Genomic DNA, 18,419 nt, shown 5'->3' with positions numbered 1-18,419 from the left:
GAGTGTTATCTGTCATTCCCGGAGGAATGATTTTATATGTTGTACATTTTGGTGTGCTAATTTTTCATGCCACACTTGTAGCGAACACTTTCCTTTAGTACTAATCGCTGTGACTGCTGAGTTCAATGGTTCTCTAAATTTCATTCTGTACAACTTTCCTGCCTGGAATCCAACTGCACAAACTTTATTCTCTTTGATGAACTCACATTTTTCCTCGGTCCAAGTCATTTCGAATCCCCTTCTTAGGACCGCCCCGACTGAAAATAAGTTAAATTTCAGGTCTGGCACAAAAAGAACATCTCTCAGTTCTGACCGCTCCCACCTGTCTCCTGTGTAAGTTTCCACTTTAACTGTTCCTATTCCAATCGCTGTTAACTTGGACCCATTCCCTATTACAATTTCCCTCCTTTCTTCCAAGTTACTAAACTCTGAAAAAATGTTTCTCTGAGAACACATGTGCTCCGAGGCGCCACTGTCTGCGTACCAGTCCTCCGAGTTTAACCCTTCTCCTATCAATGCTGCACTAATGAATGCATTTACATTACTGCTCTGGGAGCCTTTGTAAGTCTGCTTGCCGTCCTTTGCAAGTCTTAACCTACAATCCTTTAAGAAATGACCCGGTTTCTTGCAGTAAAAACAAGCCCGACTTCCCTTCTCATTTCCTTCCGCGGTTTTCTGAGTTCTGTTTTTCCAGCAATTAGCCTTTATGTGTCCAGATTTTCCGCATGAAAAACATTTATGTGGACCTGACTCGGCTCTTTTTGTAAATAAAGCACCTTCTACATTGGTTTTTCCTACAGTTCGTTCTTCCTCGATCAATAGCCTTGAGGTTAATTCCGAAAGTTTCTGACCCTGAGCGGGTACCGACTCCCATGCCGAAACAAAATGTTTATATTTCTCAGGCAAAGATATCAAAATTTTGGTAATCAACATCTGTTCTGACAATTTTTCTCCGTGTTCTTTCAAACGACCTGCCAGTTCCTGCAGCTTCGAGATGAAGAGGGCTATACCCTCGCCTTCATATTTTACATTAAAAAACTTTTGTTGCAATTGGTGCAGACTCACCTCCGAACGATGCTCATATATAGACAGCAATTTCTCCCACATTTCGTTCGCCGACTCACAAGTAAGTAAGTGTGTCATAGGGCCCGCCTCCATGCGCGTAATTATTGCTTCCTGCGCTTTATTGTCGCGGCTACACCATGTCTTCAATTTCTTCTCAAAATCACTTTGTGAAACATCAGCTGTTTTACACGGTTTCGGATCCCCGCCCGACACAATATCAAACAACTCCTTCGATTTGAGAATCACACTTAACTGGAATTTCCAAATGTTCCAATTGTTTTCATCCACTAACTTCAGAAGACGACCCGAATTTTCCGATTCCATGACGGGAGTTACGATATACAAACGCGGCAAGTGCTTTTCGTCAACAGTTGTAAACACCGACTTTCATATTCATGAATTACCACTTTCTACACACATTCGTGACAAACTTTATACCGCGTTCGCTTATTCGGTTACTTATTCAATAACTCGAATCCATGCCGGGACTGGGCCCATAACCTGTTGACTTAAATACAGTAATAATGCCAGTTCACATGATAACACCGCACTTCTTTATTCCGCCATCATTTTACACTCTCGTCTCTTTTTTTCTCAGTCATACCAACTCCAGCAACCGAACATTTTATTGACTTCTACAGTTTGTAAACACAGTTTTTTAAAAATTTTTAATTTTTTTTTAATAAATGTTGTCTGTCCTAGATTAACATTTTCTAGGCTTCCAATTGCTAAGTTAAAAATAAACTTTATAAAAAAAAACATATAAACTGCTGCTAAGTATTTATCCATTGCAGATAATGCTGATAAAACCTCTATTTACATCCAAAATATTTTTTATCCTGGCTATGTTCCTAATGCGTGTGTAATAATTTAGCTCTTTCAATAGTCATACCACAATTTTAGACATACCGTAACCCATAATATAACACACATATTTTTATTTCAGGCATTCTGCAGTGTGAGTAACTCTGCACGTGAATTACTATAATTTTAGCCATTCTGCAATTACACTTGCCATAGTTTACTTATTTCGTGAATAACATACATACTTATTTAACATTTTTTTTTTTAATTTTTCAATATTAATTTTTTTTAAGGGCTAATTATAAAATTTTAACTCCATACCTTCCTTGAATTTGATGATGTGTATGACCAGGCCTTAATGCATCAAAATTACTCTCAATCATTGACAGTGTTTGCACAACTATAACATTTATGTAGTTGCATAGTTGCATCTACATACATACTTAGCAATGATCCATAAAAGAAGGTGTATCTCCTGAATGTCATACAGGCCATTAACTAAATGTATAGGCTTCTTACGCTTCACACCGAGAAAAGCACTCACCCACAGGCCCTCCGGTGTCGAGTGGCTTGCTAAGGCGGATGTTGGCGGGAACAGCAGCATCCGTCATCTCGTCCAAGCTCTGAAAGTTTAACATCAGCATCATTCATTGTGTTCCGCTTCACAGTAAGCCTATTTTAGCAGACTTAGGTACTAAACATTTTATTTGGCCAATGTTACTGTTAATAAAACATAATTGGTAGTCCAATACATTACAATCTTATTTATCTTTAGTCCTGTGAGCAGAGCCGGCACCACCAGGTCTGCAATTCTAGGCAAAAGTCACATTTACCACTCCTCCCATAACTAAGGTGACTCCGGTTTTGCCGCCCCTAATATGTTGTTGCCCTAGGTGGTCACCCAACTCACCTAATGAGTTTGCTGGACCTGCCTGAGAGAACTATAGAAGAACGTAAGTAAAGTAACTCACTCAAGGAAATGGAAATTTAGGATGAAATAGTTTCAACATTGAAATGACAAATGAGGGTTTATAGTTTGATTAATGATTATATCAGAAAATGCCAGGCATAGTATGCTTCAGCAGTACGTGATGGTACACCATTGCTTGTACTACTGACAACATGGGCATAGATCCCATGGGAGGCAGAAGGGCCTGGGGTCCCCTCTGGAATTATAGGCCCTCACATAAAATTTGTAAAAATTGAGTTATGATTAATCCAATGAACAAAACCCTTGTGACAGATCCATTTCTTCCTTTTTTTCCCTCTAAAAATGGTATAGATATGTGCCCCTGAATTACAAAATTAGTAAATTAAAAAATATTATCTGCAGAATAAACCATTACATAGAGAGCAGATTGCCTTGAAAAAAAAAAAAAAAACAATAATGCCTGCTACCAGCACATGTACATGGTTCTCAAAAGTTGTACCAGTGGCTCCATTTCCAAAAAGTCACTTGCAAAGCCAAACATGATATTTGTTTATGAACACTGACAGTCACATTATTTTGTTAAAAAGAAGTTTGATAGAACAGAGACCAAAGATACACAGACCATTGGTAGGTACTAACTGTGAAAAAAATGTCAAATTTAAAACGAGTTACACAACGGACACTATACTGTACAGTGTTCAATATGTAATGAACAATATCTTCAATTCGTACTTGCACAGAAATGTTGTAGGCAATGTGCTTTCCGACCTAGTAGTAAAAAAAAGTTAAATACAAAAACTCAATGATAAATTACGTTAAATTTTTAGAGTCGCCACTTTTGTGTTGACGTCGTCCGGGCCTGCAGCCCCTTTGAGCCCGATATGACACCGCCCAACCACCGTCGCAGTTCAAACCTCCCGCTCGTGCGTGCGTGTGTGCGTGTGTTGCTAGCCCGGCAAGAGGGCGCTTAGCTGCAGTGCGCCGCACCCCTAAATGTGTTAAGTGATATTGTAACCCTTTTTCTTTTATTCTTTTGCCCCAGTGTCTTGTTGCAGTTTACCCATGTATTTCTTTAATTTAAATATTACGTCAATTATAAAACTATAGACGTTGCCCGGGCGGACCCGAATAGGCACGGACTTGGACGAGGGTAGGAATGTTTTTATATAAATTCTCAATAACTACGTAAATATTAATGTACTTTAATTTGCCAGCAATTTTTATATATTTACTAATGTAATCTATGATTTACTTAACTTTCGCCGGGGCACGGAATCGCAGAATGTTGTAACGGTAATTGTGTTCGGCGCGAAGGGCGCCATGTTGCCACCTGCAGACCATGAGCTCAGCCCAGTCTTTCTCTCCCGCCGGCCGAGGGCGGACGTGTCTCTGCCTTGAGGCGACCACGTGCGTGGCTCGCCTCCTCACCTAAGCCGATTCGTGCCTCGGGCGTTTTTCTCAGTTGTATTAGTGAAGGAGCGTGTACGGATATAAATCGTGAGTAGAATAAACCAATTAACTGTGTTACGTGTTCTTTGTGTTCGGGGGGCCACGTGGGACCCCAACCTGGCCGGCGGCGTGTGGGACGCCCTGAGAACCCGCTGCGTATTAGAAGCGTGCCCGACGCTGAGAGCGGGCTTAGGTAGGGTTGAGAGCAGCGCGTTTAATATTTAGAGGGCCAATATCTCGCCACACACGGGCCACGTAACGCCCTGGGTTAGGGTCTCCAGCCGGGTCCACGTGCCCACTCACGTGGTGGCGCCCACTAACTTTCCCCGATAATTTCACCACAACACCGTACGCCCTCAGTGTAAAAAAAAAAAATTATTAAAATTGAAAAGTGACCTTCCTCTATTTAAATTAAAAATTATGTTTTTAAGATTCCAACTGGATTCCAAGAAACTCATGTTTGCAGATGAACAAGTATAAAATTACTGTCATGTTTACCACGTGTGTGTTTCTATTGTGGTACTACTTGAATCAAGCGTGAATTTGTATTACTAAGGAAAATAGTCTTGTACCTACCTAATCTGTTCTGTTACTACTTGTACTAAGTGTGGTTTTGAATTGATAAGAATAATAGTCCTGAACGTAACCTAACATACGTTTTCGCTATTGCGAAAATAAAGACAAATTTGTTTTAGCTAGACTGTACAGTAACAGAGACACGGTCTGTGCTTACATAGTGACATCAATGAATGTTGTGATTTAATAGATTAGCAGAGACTATTTTTCACGAGAAACATCCCTGATTGTTTTCAACACCTTACTGTTTCCTTGATTCTCCAGAGATTCTTAGGAATATCGCTTGGCTGAGGCTGTTTAGAAAAAAAAATGTTAATTTCAGCATGTTACAGATGGGGCCCAAGACTGTTTTGCATCCTATTTTGTTCTCCATTTCAAATGAATATTGAACAGTAACTTACTGAACAAAATTTACCTTAAATAAAAAACAATTAGGGTGAAAAACAGTCTAGGCCCCAGCCGTTACTAACATCAAGCATCCCTCTCTTTTTGAAACTAGACTCCGTTCCTAAGGATCTTTCGAGAACCACAGGATCAGACTGCAGGAAGTATTGAATAAATAGTCAGGCACTGAGAACAGGATCTGGGATATCTTTCGTGGAAAACCGTCTCGGCTGTGCTATGAAATCATAACACGGCAACGGCCGCATCACTGCAAAGTTACCTATTTTAAAATATAAAAGGTAATTCCTCAGTTCCAGTATAAATTTTCAAAAGCTGTTTCCAGTGTAAACAGATGCATTTCTGTAGTGTTGAAAACCACCATTTATGTAATTTTACTAATTTATTTACGGAAACGCCGCTGTTATAGAAATTTACTTAACTTATTATACTGCATTGACCCATTGACCCATTAGCAAATACATATATCAGTCACTTCCACTGCAATCCAAGGCAGGCCTGAGAGGCTAAAGCATTCCCTTCTTTCCCCAAATGCAGCCTGCTCTAGAAAAAATTACGTTTTCTGAAAGAGTCCCGGGGGGAGGGAGGGGGGGGGGGGGGCATTATTATACAGACGTGAGTACTGGTACAATCATTCGGCTACAGCTCTCTTCAAGAGCTAAAGAACTCACAAATAAAAGATGTTAAAAAAAACCTAACCAAAAGAATACTATAGCAATTCTTTAAGCTCTAAAAAATAAAACATAATTCTTTACGTGCATTACGTCCATGCAAAATTCGTGTGAACATGTGCTTTTTCAGTAGAGATTTATGTCAAGAACACACATTTTGTTTAACTTTGTGAACAAAATACATGCTGATAAGAGTACAGATAGGTAAATATTTACTTGGGCGGTATTTCCGAAAAAAAATGTTAAAAATCCGAAAATACCTTTATTTTATGCTCTTCAACTTCCTCTTTTCATTAAAAGTGGCGGAGGTAAGAAATTCCAAATACTTTAGAAGATATCGAATTTTTAAATTTCTTCATATGTAGTTGAGCGGTATTTGCGAAAATAAATGTTAAAACTCCGAAAATACCTTTAACATTTGCTCTTCAACTTCCTCTTTTCATTAAAAGCGGCGGAGATAAGAAATTCCAAATACTTTAGGAGATATAGAATTTTTTAATTTTGCAATACAAGACCTGTGGAATAGTGATGGGCAGAACGGATCTTTTGACCGAATCGGTTCTTTTGGATCAGTACCGTTTTAAACAATAATTGAACTAAATAATCACGTATTAGTTCATTTGAATTCTGGCCTATCACGAACAATCACGTGACATCATAATCCAATAAAAAAAATAGATACTCGTACGTAAACAAGAAACAATTGTACACGCACGCCACAGGAATGCTACAGGGTAACCAACATGACGAATTGACAGATACATTTCTTTCATTCCTCATCCATAGAGTCACTGAGAAGTTAGGTTCCGTTATCGTGTCCTTAAACACTAATGTTACAGATTCGGGACTATGTAAATTAATGGTTATTTTAGGTTTTTATCTGTTTAAAACTGATTACATTCGCTTGTTCCCTGCAAAAATCCACTTCTAGCACTCACTTAGTCGCTGTACGTGAAATGGACTACCAGAGAGGTTTGGTGAGCACTTGATATTCCTACAACATACCTTGCATTTTCCAGAATAGCCACTGCTGTCAACACTACCACTGGCCTGGCATCACCCACGATGTGCGGGAGTACGTCCGGGAATGCGAAGTCTGCCAAGTACGAAAAGCCAGGAGACGGGACGGAGAGGAGCAACAGCGGCCAAGGGACCCCACCACCGCCTTCCAGACCATAGCGCTGGACGTGATGGGCCCTTACCCCCGCACCCCACGTGGAAAACGTTTCCTACTGGTAATAACGGACTTATTCACACGGTGGACAGAAGCATACCCTTGTGGTAATGTAAGGACCCCCACGATCACCAACATCCTACTGAGGGAGTTCCTCCCGCGCTGGGGCTACCCCCAGTCCATCCTGACGGATAACGGCAGTCAGTTCCTGGGTCGTCACTGGAAGACCTGGTGCACCGAGCACCAGATTGAACACCACATGACGCCCGCCTACCACCCCAGGGCCAACCCGACAGAGCATCGTAACCAGGAACTGAAGGCCCAACTGCGCATCCGACTGGGGGAGGACCACACTCAATGGGACCTGCATGTAGCCGACGCATTGTTCTGCGTCCGACGGCGCACCAACGCGGCAACCGGCCTCACGCCGGCGGAGATGATACAGGGGCACAACCTGCCCCTGCCGGGCCAGTGGGCCACCCACGGTACCCCGCATCCGACAGAAGACACCGAGGAGCGCAACCGGCGCCGCGCAGCCGCGCAGGAGGAAGCACGACGCCGACAGAGGGCATACGCCGAGGGTATCACTCCCGTAACCAACCACCCACCACCCATCGTGCGGGTGGGCGATCAAGTGTTCGCCCGGGTACACCCCCTCTCGGCGGCACCCCGCAATTACTGCGCGTCTAGGGAGGACCACCTACCTGGTGCGTCTAGGCGGACGACGAGTAAAAAAGATACATCGGGATGACCTACGCCTCGCCAATCTACCTGGGGAAAGCCTTCCTGAGGAAAGCACCCCACCTAACCCCGCCAGAAAACCAACGCAGGAGGAGGTGGAGGACCCCGACCGGACCCCAGCACGACACTGCCCCGAGCCACCTCATGCCAGCACACTCGCCGACACAGCGCCGCCCACTGACTTGGAGTACGGGGAGGAGTCGAGGACGCAATCGCACCGCCATCAACGACCACCGCGCCACCTAGAGGACTACATTCTGGTCAACCCACAGCGTGAGACCACCAGCACACCCACGGACGACCTCTCACGTGGCCTAAGGGCGGTCACGACACCAGACATCGACATCGCCAGGACGATAGCGGATATCGCAGAACACAACCAGACCCCAACACGGCACCACCTCGGACCGCCCCACTCGAGCCTGTTCGCCGACGCAGCATCGCCCGGACACCCGGAGTCGGAGGACGAGACGAGGACATGGCCACACCGACAGCGACACCCGCCGCGTTACCTGGAGGACTACGTGCTGAACACACCACCAGGGGAGACCGCGGAGACATCCGGGAACTGCCTACCAAATGACCAGGGCACAGAACAGGACGAGCCACAGCCGACAGTGGAGTTGATGGACGAGTACCCGAGCCCGGAGGGCGCCCCACTCTGATGCCATCCCTGCGGCGACGACCCAGGGACCGTAACCATCACCGAGTTGCCCTACAGTCCTGGCGACCCCGAGATGGACAGCGACCCGGGAATGATCCCACTGGTAACGGAGCCAGAGGAGGAGGATGCGGAGAACCACGAGACGCCTCGCAACAGCCCACCCGGCATCCCGGAACGAGAAAGGCAACCATACCATTCGGCAACCCAACCAATAGAAAAGAGGGAGACCGTCACACATGGAACCCATACCGTAAATCACGACCCGGGTAACCCCGCCGGCGAGCGACCACGACGGACCCGCCGAGTCCCAGGGTACCTCGCGGCCTACGACCTGGGGGACGCTTAGAGTAAGCGGGTTAATAACCCTGCCCCCGAAAGGTCTGAAACACTCCACCATGCACCGTGCCGCCGCCCCTGGCCCAGCTGCCTCCGCAGTCGACCGGGCGGCGTGCGCCGCGCCACCCTTCCATGGGCCGTGCCACCGCCCCCGGCCCAGCTGCCTCCGCAGTCGACCGGGCGGTGTGCACCGCGCCACCCTTCCATGCGCCGTGCCGCCGCCCCCGGCCCAGCTGCCTCCGCAGTCGACCGGGCGGCGTGCGCCGCGCCACCCTTCCACCGCCGTGCCGCCGCCCCCGGCCCAGCTGCCTCCGCATTCGACCGGGCGGCGTGCGCCGCGCCACCCTTCCATGCACCGTGCCGCCGCCCCCGGCCCAGCTGCCTCCGCAGTCGACCGGGCGGCGTGCGCCACGTCACCCCACCGCCGAGCGTCACGACGCCGCAGCTAGGGGAACAGAGCAGGCCCTACCAGCCGCAGTCGGGGCTAGGGGTGCCAACACGTGGCGGGACCAATAGCGGTACAAGGTCGGGCTTCTCCGAGGGGGGGCGTTTGACGTCGTCCGGCCGGAGGCCAATTCAAGCCCGACTTGCGACCGCCCGCCAGTAAACCCACCTCTTTCTGGAACAGACCCTTGTCTGAAAGACATTGTACATGTCTCCGACCTGGTGCTTCTATGGAATGTTAGTTCAGCCAGCGCCAATAGATGGCAACTATAATTTATACACATACAGACTAAACAATGGTGTGTCTTGGCCTCTATTAAACTGTGGCACCAATTAGCATTCATGTGTAATATAGTAATGTTGTAGAGTATTTGTTAAATTAGGGAAGTGTGCCGAAATCTTATGATTTTGCCACTGTATGCCACTGACCATTGTACGGGGCTGGGGGATATATTACTCCAGCAATGTTGACCTGGCGAGGTTCCTTACCCCAGAGAAATCTTGGGAAATACAGCAGTAATATTGGATTGGTGTTTTTTTACTGCTCACCCCTCCTCTCCCTTCTCTCTCTCTCTCTCTCTCTCTCTCCTCTTCCTCCGGAGCGGCCTTCGGGATTACGCTCTGGAATCCTTTGCTGGAGCGGCCTTCGGGATTTCGCTCTAGCATCCTTCCTCCCCTGGAGCGGCCTTCGGGATTACGCTCTAGACTCCCTCCCCCCCTTGGAGCGGCCCTTCGGAGATTTCGCTCTAGGCTCCTGTTCCACCCCCCCTCTCCCCTATCTTCGCTCATGCCCAGCAAGAGGGTAGGCAGATGACATTCCAGGCAGGGCAATCACCAGCCGGACAAGAAGGAACTCTTCGGTAGCGCCTGAACCCGCTACACCTCGGGGGTTTTCAACCCTGGGACACGTCAGTACTGGATAACTAGCTCTACAAAAACCCCCTTCTTAAATTCAATCACAGCCGAAGGCCTAGTGGGCCACGCCGGGGCAGAAAGTATCCACGCCCAAAACCATTGGTTAGCGACTGTGCTAGCCTGGCGCCCACCGGAACATACCCACACATCACCACTTCCCACTAGGCCCCGCCCAGGTCTCGAAGCCAAGACCGCAGGTGACGGCAATGTTATAGACAAATTTAAGGAATTTACCATTACAATGAAAAATTGTAATGTAACATGAGTGTTTGAAACCTTTGCACTATCTATGCTATTAATCACTCTGCAGCATGATTTTCCTCTTGATCGTTTACGACCTAATGTTATCCTTTCTAGAATCATCTGCAGGAGCTACAACATCTGCATGTAGGCTACTCTGCCAAGAATTGGCGGCTCCAGCGATGGTACCTCTGGTGATGACACCTCTTGCGAAAATTCTGGGTATCTGCTGTGAATCGAACCCGGATCGCTCTGGTAGGAGGTGCAGTGGCGAATTTTTCAATATTTCAAGGTATAGGCTGTAAAGTTTTTGCCGTCCTTGCCTCTACATTTTTCATGTTCTAGATTATTTTTACAATCAAAAAATTTCATTGAAATTGCAAGTAAAATAATTTTTGGGTATATTTTTGAGCTAATCAAAGCTCAATCATGTACTTTTAATTAGGGGGGGGGGGGTAATGCACGCTACTTACACAATAATGTACATTTAGTACACGTGAATAAATAATCTTTATTGCGCTTACAAACAGTTCATAATAATAAACTCAGTCAAGTTATAAAAGTTCGTTTCAATACCTTTTTGCGCAATTTTTTGTTGGCAAAATCATCGATGATATCGTCGTAAGTAATCTTGTTCATTATACACTAACTATCCAGTTCGCAGATTCCAACCAGTAGTAGGAATGGCATGTATGGGATGATAGTGGGAACAGAGAAATACATTTTTTATAATTTCACTCTTTTCACTCATTCAAAGTGTGGGCAGAGGGCTCAGAGGCCGAGTACTGGTTGGGGGGCGGCGAACTAGCTGTTTTACTCTAGAATATGGAAGTTTGCTACACGGATTCACGGAACGTACATGGACCAGGGAGAGGGGAAAGTCATCGGCAAAATTTGTTGCAGACTTCTATCTGTAAAACATCAGAAAACAGAACACTGTCATGCAGAAATATTTTTTATTTCTATGAGATAGCAAAAAAAAAAAATAAATAAAAAAATAAAAAAAATCGGTCCCCACATTTGCCGGCCCATAAATCTGCCATCCTAGGCTCAAGCCTACTCAGCCTGCTGGTAATCCACCACTGAAGAGGCGAGTGTTCTAACCAATTAACCACTGGCCTCCTCTAATGGTGTATGTCCAAGACATTACCGGGTATGTTAAAACATCACTGTTTTACCATAACTGTTGACTTTTCATAAAATTCCCTTAACCCAACAATGAAAGTTTATGTACACAGAAACATCGGAAAATGTATAAACAATATATTATTCACCATTCACTAATGATGAAAGGGACCTAAGTAACCCATAATCGCTTACAGGTCGCGGGGGTCGTGTGTTCAATCGCAATATCCTGACATAACTCAAACTTATGAGAACTAGTTGGCACCACTCTGATTAGGAGTTCATGAAAGTGATCCCATGGCCTTTAGCCTCTGGGCATAACGGTGGAATATAAAAAAATATCGAACTATCAGCAATAAAAACAATAATTAAAGACATAATTAAAGTTACACATAACAGCCATGCACTCCTACATTATGTTGCATTCCTAGAAAAAATGAAATAAAGTTATATAAATATTTTGATAATACTTCACTTCCTTTACTAGAAGGTCAGAAAACAGTTTACCTATATAATTTACTCCCAACTATCCAAGTAGGTGCTCACACACACACACTGAACAGAAAAAGTATATGTGGGATGGTAGGCAAACCTCCCCCCCCCCCCCCCCTTCTTCATGACATGAGACATTATTTGCTACTTCTCACATCCATCCCGTTCTTACTCATTCACAAGTTACAACCAATCACAAAGAAGCAAGATAAATATTTCATATATTTGTGATGGCATATGAAATTCTTTTAAGGATTTTTCATAATCATTTTCACGCTGCAACGCACAACACCTTTGTTCCTATAACAATTATAAAACTGCGGATTGGGTGTCTGTTCTACATTAGGACTCACTCTGGTTAGCAACTGGTTAGCAAAACAAACAGTAGCAGCATTAATTTAAAGGCCAGACTTTTGTTCAATAGCATCAAAAGAACTCGCTACGAATAATAGTAAAAATGTCCTATCACCATGAAGCGAGTAATATTAAACAAAGATGTTAATAACATATCAACAAGGAATTAGCATTAAAAATAATCATAATTCAAAAAATAATAATTTTACTACTATCCAGATTTTAAAAAGGGAGGGGGTGGGGGATTTGAGAACATTTTCATTTTGACTTCGATTTTTAACATGGAAAATATTGCATAGATCATCTCCTTAACATTTACCTCTTCATGTTCAAAATTCCACTTCCATATATGTAAAACACTATGTTTTAACATCTAAAATAGGGAATGGGGTCATGTTTGCATTTTACTGGACCGGAAGTGTGTACGTGCCATTTTTTTGACCAGTTGGAAGATTATGAGGACGAGGACAATAATAATTGTTAACATGCTGTGATAACAACTTCCGAAGCAACGCATTACTACTTAACAGCTGTGAATGACCCAGTGGGAAAATGAAAGGAGCTTGTGAAACATTCTTGTGTAGCCAGGGCGTTATCAAGCGTTGCTACGCAATGGCTTGCGCCAGTTCGCGGGGGGTTTATGTGGCAATCGCCAGGGGTCAGCCCGACCGCCGGGTAAACAACAAAGGTCGTGTTTGGTGTTGCGAGGTCGTAAGCCTTCGGCATCACAACTCGAGAGTTTTCCGAATAGGCCAGATGTATATATTTTTATTAACACTGATCCCTGTTGAGTGACATTACAAAGAATGTCCGAACTGCAAGTGAAGTATGTCAGCTCATCTACAATTATAATGTGCAAAATTGTGTCCGATGAACACTGATAGCTAATAGGTCCATGTGATCATCTGAAATGGATGGTTTGGGCAGTGGTCCGAATCTCTCTGGTCCGAATACATTGGTCAAATTTAACGTTTTGTCCCTATATGTGTCTTTTGGTAGCATAGAATAATAATAACACGCATGTCCTCTTAAACAGAAAGTAATAACTGACTAAATATTTTTGAACTCCCACAACTTTAACAGTAAAAAGAATACTCAAAACTTAGCTGTGTACTCATTTACAATGCATGAAAACAAGGATAAACAAAAACTATTGAAAATCTCTTATTTTGGCGCCTATATTTACTGCGCCCTGGTGACTACTTTAGAAATCAGTAGATTCTGACATCGGACATCGCAATTGTAGGCAGGGCAGTTTCCGCGGGACAATGTGATGTAATTCACATTATGATAAGGATATGGACCGCCCACAGGTTCGGACTGTTGTAGAAGGGCCTTGAAATGAACCAAGTATGAGCCATCCTTTGCCACTCCCACTCCTCGCAACAAGCCAATGGGGAAAGATTCTTTAATGAAATTAAAAAATACTTTGCTTCAAGTCACGACTTTTCAAACCAGACTTAAAGACATGTAACACCATTATTATTACTTCTGTTTGAATTAAAGGTAAATGAATGAACTAAACATTCAATATAATTGTGTACAAACACGTGTACCTTTCGGTCATAAAATAAGAATAACAACATGCTCAGACCAAAATGTTTTCGCGAAAGGGAGACTGCTGGGACAACCACAGGAGATAGTGTAAAGTTTTGCAACACATTTTCAGTGAACAAAAAAAGTTGTGTAAATTGATGTACAATGTCACTGAATCAACATGTGCTGCAACATCAGAGGGTAAGGCAAAAAAAAAAAAAAACCCAGTTTGACTTTTCGAACACCGTCATAAGAAAACACAGCACAAGAAAATAATTTAAATAGACCTTTTTACACGTAGTGCTGTTCGAAGAAATATTAGAGAATATAAATTCAGGCATTGCAAGATGTAAGAGCCACAAAAATCAATATTAGTATACTTTGGTATGCCCTGGGACAAGGATTCAGGGTGAGGTGGGAGGTGCCGACCAAGCTCTGACGTCAAATCCATAATCTGACGTCACGGCGGCCATCATGGATGACCTTGACCTTGAACTTTGACCTTTACCTAGACCTTTGACCTTCAAATTTTGCCAAAATTTGCCCAAAATTCCTCAAAATTTGCTGAAAATTCCATTTTTTTGCAAAAAAAAAAAAAAAACCAGCTAAATAATCTCAAAAAATTCCACAATTCAAAAATTAGGATTTCGAAAACCATAAATACATTTTCCTAAGAAAGAACACAATGTCCTAAAAACGGTTTAAGCATACATGTCTCAAGCCTCCGATGAGCCATTTCTAGGAATAAGGATACCATGACCACCATTTTGAATGATGACGTCACCGTTGTAATATCCGTTACGGCCGCCATCTTGAAATCCGTAATTTTTATGTTAGAAAAGGAGGAAATTTTTTTAAAAATCATAAAAAAATAAATAATTAAATTTAATAAGACAAATTTAATAAAAAATATTTAAAAAATACTAAATGTACACTTACGCCATGGAGCTCGGATCCTCGGTTGGAACCCACCGAAGTAAAAAAAAAAATTACGTCAGGTCCTTCATCCACAGAAGCAACCGGCAGACTAACCTCCCACCATTTATGTCAAGATATATATATCGTCATCTAGTATGACTTCATGTACGCCATTTTGAAAATCCATAATTTCAATGCTACAAATTCCAAACAAATTACAAAGAATATAAAAAATTTAGCTACTTCAAATGTTTAGTTATTTAAACGATTTCGGTCCTCGGTTCGATTTACGGTGAGAGTACACAGTAATTTATTAAAATATTTAAAAAATTCTCAATAAAAAGTAATAAAAACATCTTACATCACACCCATCATTTTGAATTATGTCACTACTGTATCAATTATCGTTATAGACACAATTTTGAAAATCTTTATTTACTATCCGCTTTTAATGAAAAAAGTTCAAAGTAAATCAAAAAATTAAATTATTAGAATACTGATTGATTAAATCGATTCCCATCCTTGGTTATAAACCGGTAAGAGCCAAAACGAAAATACGATAGATCCTTCCTCCACGGAACTCACCTAGACTGACCTCTCACCACTAATATCAAGGTATATATCGTCAACTGGTATGACGTCATGTTCGCCACCTTGTCTTCGTCCGCATGAGGCCGCCATATTGTTTTCGTCTGCTAGAGTGTGCTGATGCCATGTTAGTATGATTTTCTGTTCACCATACCTTTGACCTCGACTGTTGGCATAGAACTTAGACATTGACCTTGAACTTTGATCATGACCTTGAAATTTGACCATGACCTTAAAATTCGACCTTGACATTTGACCTTAACATTTGACCTTGACCTTGAAATTTACCTTGACCTTGAAATTTGACCTTGACATTGAAATTTGACTTTGAATTTGACGAACATCATGGGTCCGACATTTTGTGTTCAGTACATGCTACCAGTAGCTACCACCTGCTAGAGGACTTTGCACCATCTAGTTTTCGTGTGCTGGTTGACACCATCTTGTGTGTGTACTCGTCTTATAGAGTGCATTAACTCATACTTGTTTAAGTTTTACCTGCTATAGTGCAGTAATCATTTATTATTACTGAGGTGTCCGAAATCTGGATATTGGGCGCCATCTTGGAATCGTGTAATTATTTAGCTAGAGATTCGGGAAAAATCCATAATTCACCGAAAAATTCACTCATTAAACTAATGATTGTTTATAACTTGGTTCGATCCCTGGATGACATAAAATTAATTTTATATAACAAAAAATGAGCATAATAGTGGCAGGTTCGAGAAATAAAGCACAGCAATTTATTTTACCAACATAATATTTATTACTTAATTTATATTCTACTATGGGATCACCCTGCGAAGGTTAGCAATCTTATAAACATTTAGGTCTACATACCCGTGAAATGACTAATTATTAGCATCAATCGGTTTATACTAGACAGAGATGAGCCAGAAAGTTTACTGACACAGTCCTCTTCTTGACTGAATTTCTGGACATCATGTTGAACAGTCTGCTTCACGTCGTCAGAACTGTAAATGACTGCAACCGATGTCTATAAAGCACACTTCTTCACTTTGTCATTGAACAGATATGACTTTCCATATATAGAGTCAAAACACACGTTATATTTTAATGGAACGTTTGTTGCTACATCATTAGTAAGAAAATTTATAATATTATGCATTATACCGCTAAGGAAAATAAAAATGTCTTTGTGTCCAAATGCTAAAACGACTACAAATGGTGAATCAGCTCTAAATGAACCAACAGCTCCAAAGCTCCAAAGCTCCAACAGCTCCAAAGCTCCAAAGCTCCAAAACTCAACATCTCCAAAGCTGCAAAACTCCAAAAGCTCCAAATTTCCAACAGCTCCAAATATTCAAAGCTCCAAAGCTCCAAAGCTTTAAAATCACCAAAGCTACAAAACTCCAAATCTCAAAAACTCCAAAGCTCCAACAGCTCTAAAGCTCCAACAGCACTAACAGCTCCAAAGATCCAAAGCTATAAAGCTGCAATAGCTTTAAAGCTCCACAGCTCCAACAACTCCAAAGCTCCAAGAGCTCCAAAGGTCCAAAGCTCCAAAGCTCCAACAGCTCTAAAACTCCAAAGCTCCAACAGATACAAAGCTCCAACAGCTATAAAGCTCCAAGAGCCCCAAAGCTCCAATGCTCCAACGGCTCCGAATGCTGAACCAACTTCAACAGCTCTAACACTACAAGCTCAATCCGCTCCAAAGCTCCAAAGCTCCAAAGCTCCAACAGCTCCAACACTCCAAAGCTCCAACAGCTATAAAGCTCCAACATTTATAAAGATCCAACAGCTCCAAAGCTCCAAAGCAACATTTCCAACAGCTCCAAAGCTCCAACAGCTTCAAAACTCCAAAGCTCCAACAGCTATAAAGCTCCAACAGCTCCAAAGCTCCAACGCTCCAACGGCTCCAAATGCTGAATCAACTTCAACAACTCCATCGCTCCAAAGCTCCAAAGATCTATCAGCTCATAAGCTCCAAAGCTCTAGCAGCTCCAAAGTTCCAATAGTCGTTGGCTCCATCAGTCTATGACTCCAACATTATTTTGGCTCCAAAGCTCCAACAGCTCCAACAGCTACAAAGATCCAACAGCTCCAAAGCTCCATCCGCTCCAAAGCTCCAACAGCTCCAAAGCTAGAAAGCTCCAACAGCTCCAACAGCTCCAAAGCTCCAACAGCTCCAACACTCCGAAGCTCCAACAGATCCAAAGCTTCAATAGCTATAAAGACTCAACAGCTCCAAAGCTCCAACAGCTCCAAAATTCCAACGCTCCGACGGCTCCAAATGCTGAATCAACTCCAATAGCTCCATCGCTCCAAAGCTCCACCAGCTCCAGAGTTCCAATTGTCATTGGCTCCATCAGTTTATGACTCCAACAGTCTTTTTGGCTCTAAAGCTCCAAAGCGCCAACATCTCCAACAGCTCCAAAGCTCCAAATGCTCCAACAGCTCCAAAGCTGCATCAGCTCCAAAGCTTTAAATGCTCAAACAACTCCAAAGCTCCAAATGCTTTAACAGCTGCAAAGCTCTAAATGCTTCAACAGCTCCAAAGCTCCATATGCTCCAACAGCTCCAAAGCTCCAACAGCTCCAAAGATCCAACGCTCCAAATTCTCCAACAGCTCCAAAGCTCCAAATTCTCCAACAGCTCCAAAACTCCAACAGCTATAAAGCTCCAAAGCTCCAACAGCTCCAAAGCTCCAACAGCTCCAAAGCTCCAACAAGCATCGTACGCAATGTACACACAGTAAACACAGTACACACAGTACACACAGTACACACAGTAAACGGAATGAACACACAGTACACACAGTACATACAGTAAACGGAAGGAACATGCAATGTTGACACAATTGACGCACAATACACGCAATGACTACGCAACGTTCATGTAGGTCAAGCATTTAATGAAAAGGAAGCACATTTGGGCGGAAATTCTATAAAACGGAAGCGCATTTAACGAAAAGGAGGTGCATTCTCACGAACATTCAACTCGGTAGGATGCGATCGTCAATGTTAATTT

General features: G+C 43.1%; 1 protein-coding gene across 4 annotated transcripts in view; it reads right to left on the bottom strand.

The window, feature by feature from the left end:
* Positions 1-18,419, bottom strand: part of LOC134528051 (glycine dehydrogenase (decarboxylating), mitochondrial) — an 80,506-nt gene that overhangs the window by 51,953 nt on the left and 10,134 nt on the right. Inside the window, exons 1-2 of one of the 4 annotated variants that reach the window (XM_063361255.1) lie at positions 6,308-6,608; positions 2,414-2,492 (exon numbers count right to left, since the gene is read on the bottom strand). In XM_063361255.1, coding sequence (XP_063217325.1) covers positions 2,414-2,492; positions 6,308-6,316 — 88 coding nt within the window. In that variant the 5' untranslated portion in view covers positions 6,317-6,608. The other 3 variants (XM_063361257.1, XM_063361256.1, XM_063361254.1) reach the window with 3 other exon arrangements.

The sequence above is a fragment of the Bacillus rossius genome, chromosome 1 (assembly GCF_032445375.1).
Source record: "Bacillus rossius redtenbacheri isolate Brsri chromosome 1, Brsri_v3, whole genome shotgun sequence".
NCBI lineage: Eukaryota > Metazoa > Arthropoda > Insecta > Phasmatodea > Bacillidae > Bacillus > Bacillus rossius.
The sequence above is the reverse complement of the archived record's forward strand: the minus strand, read 5'-3'. Positions and strand labels throughout refer to the sequence as shown.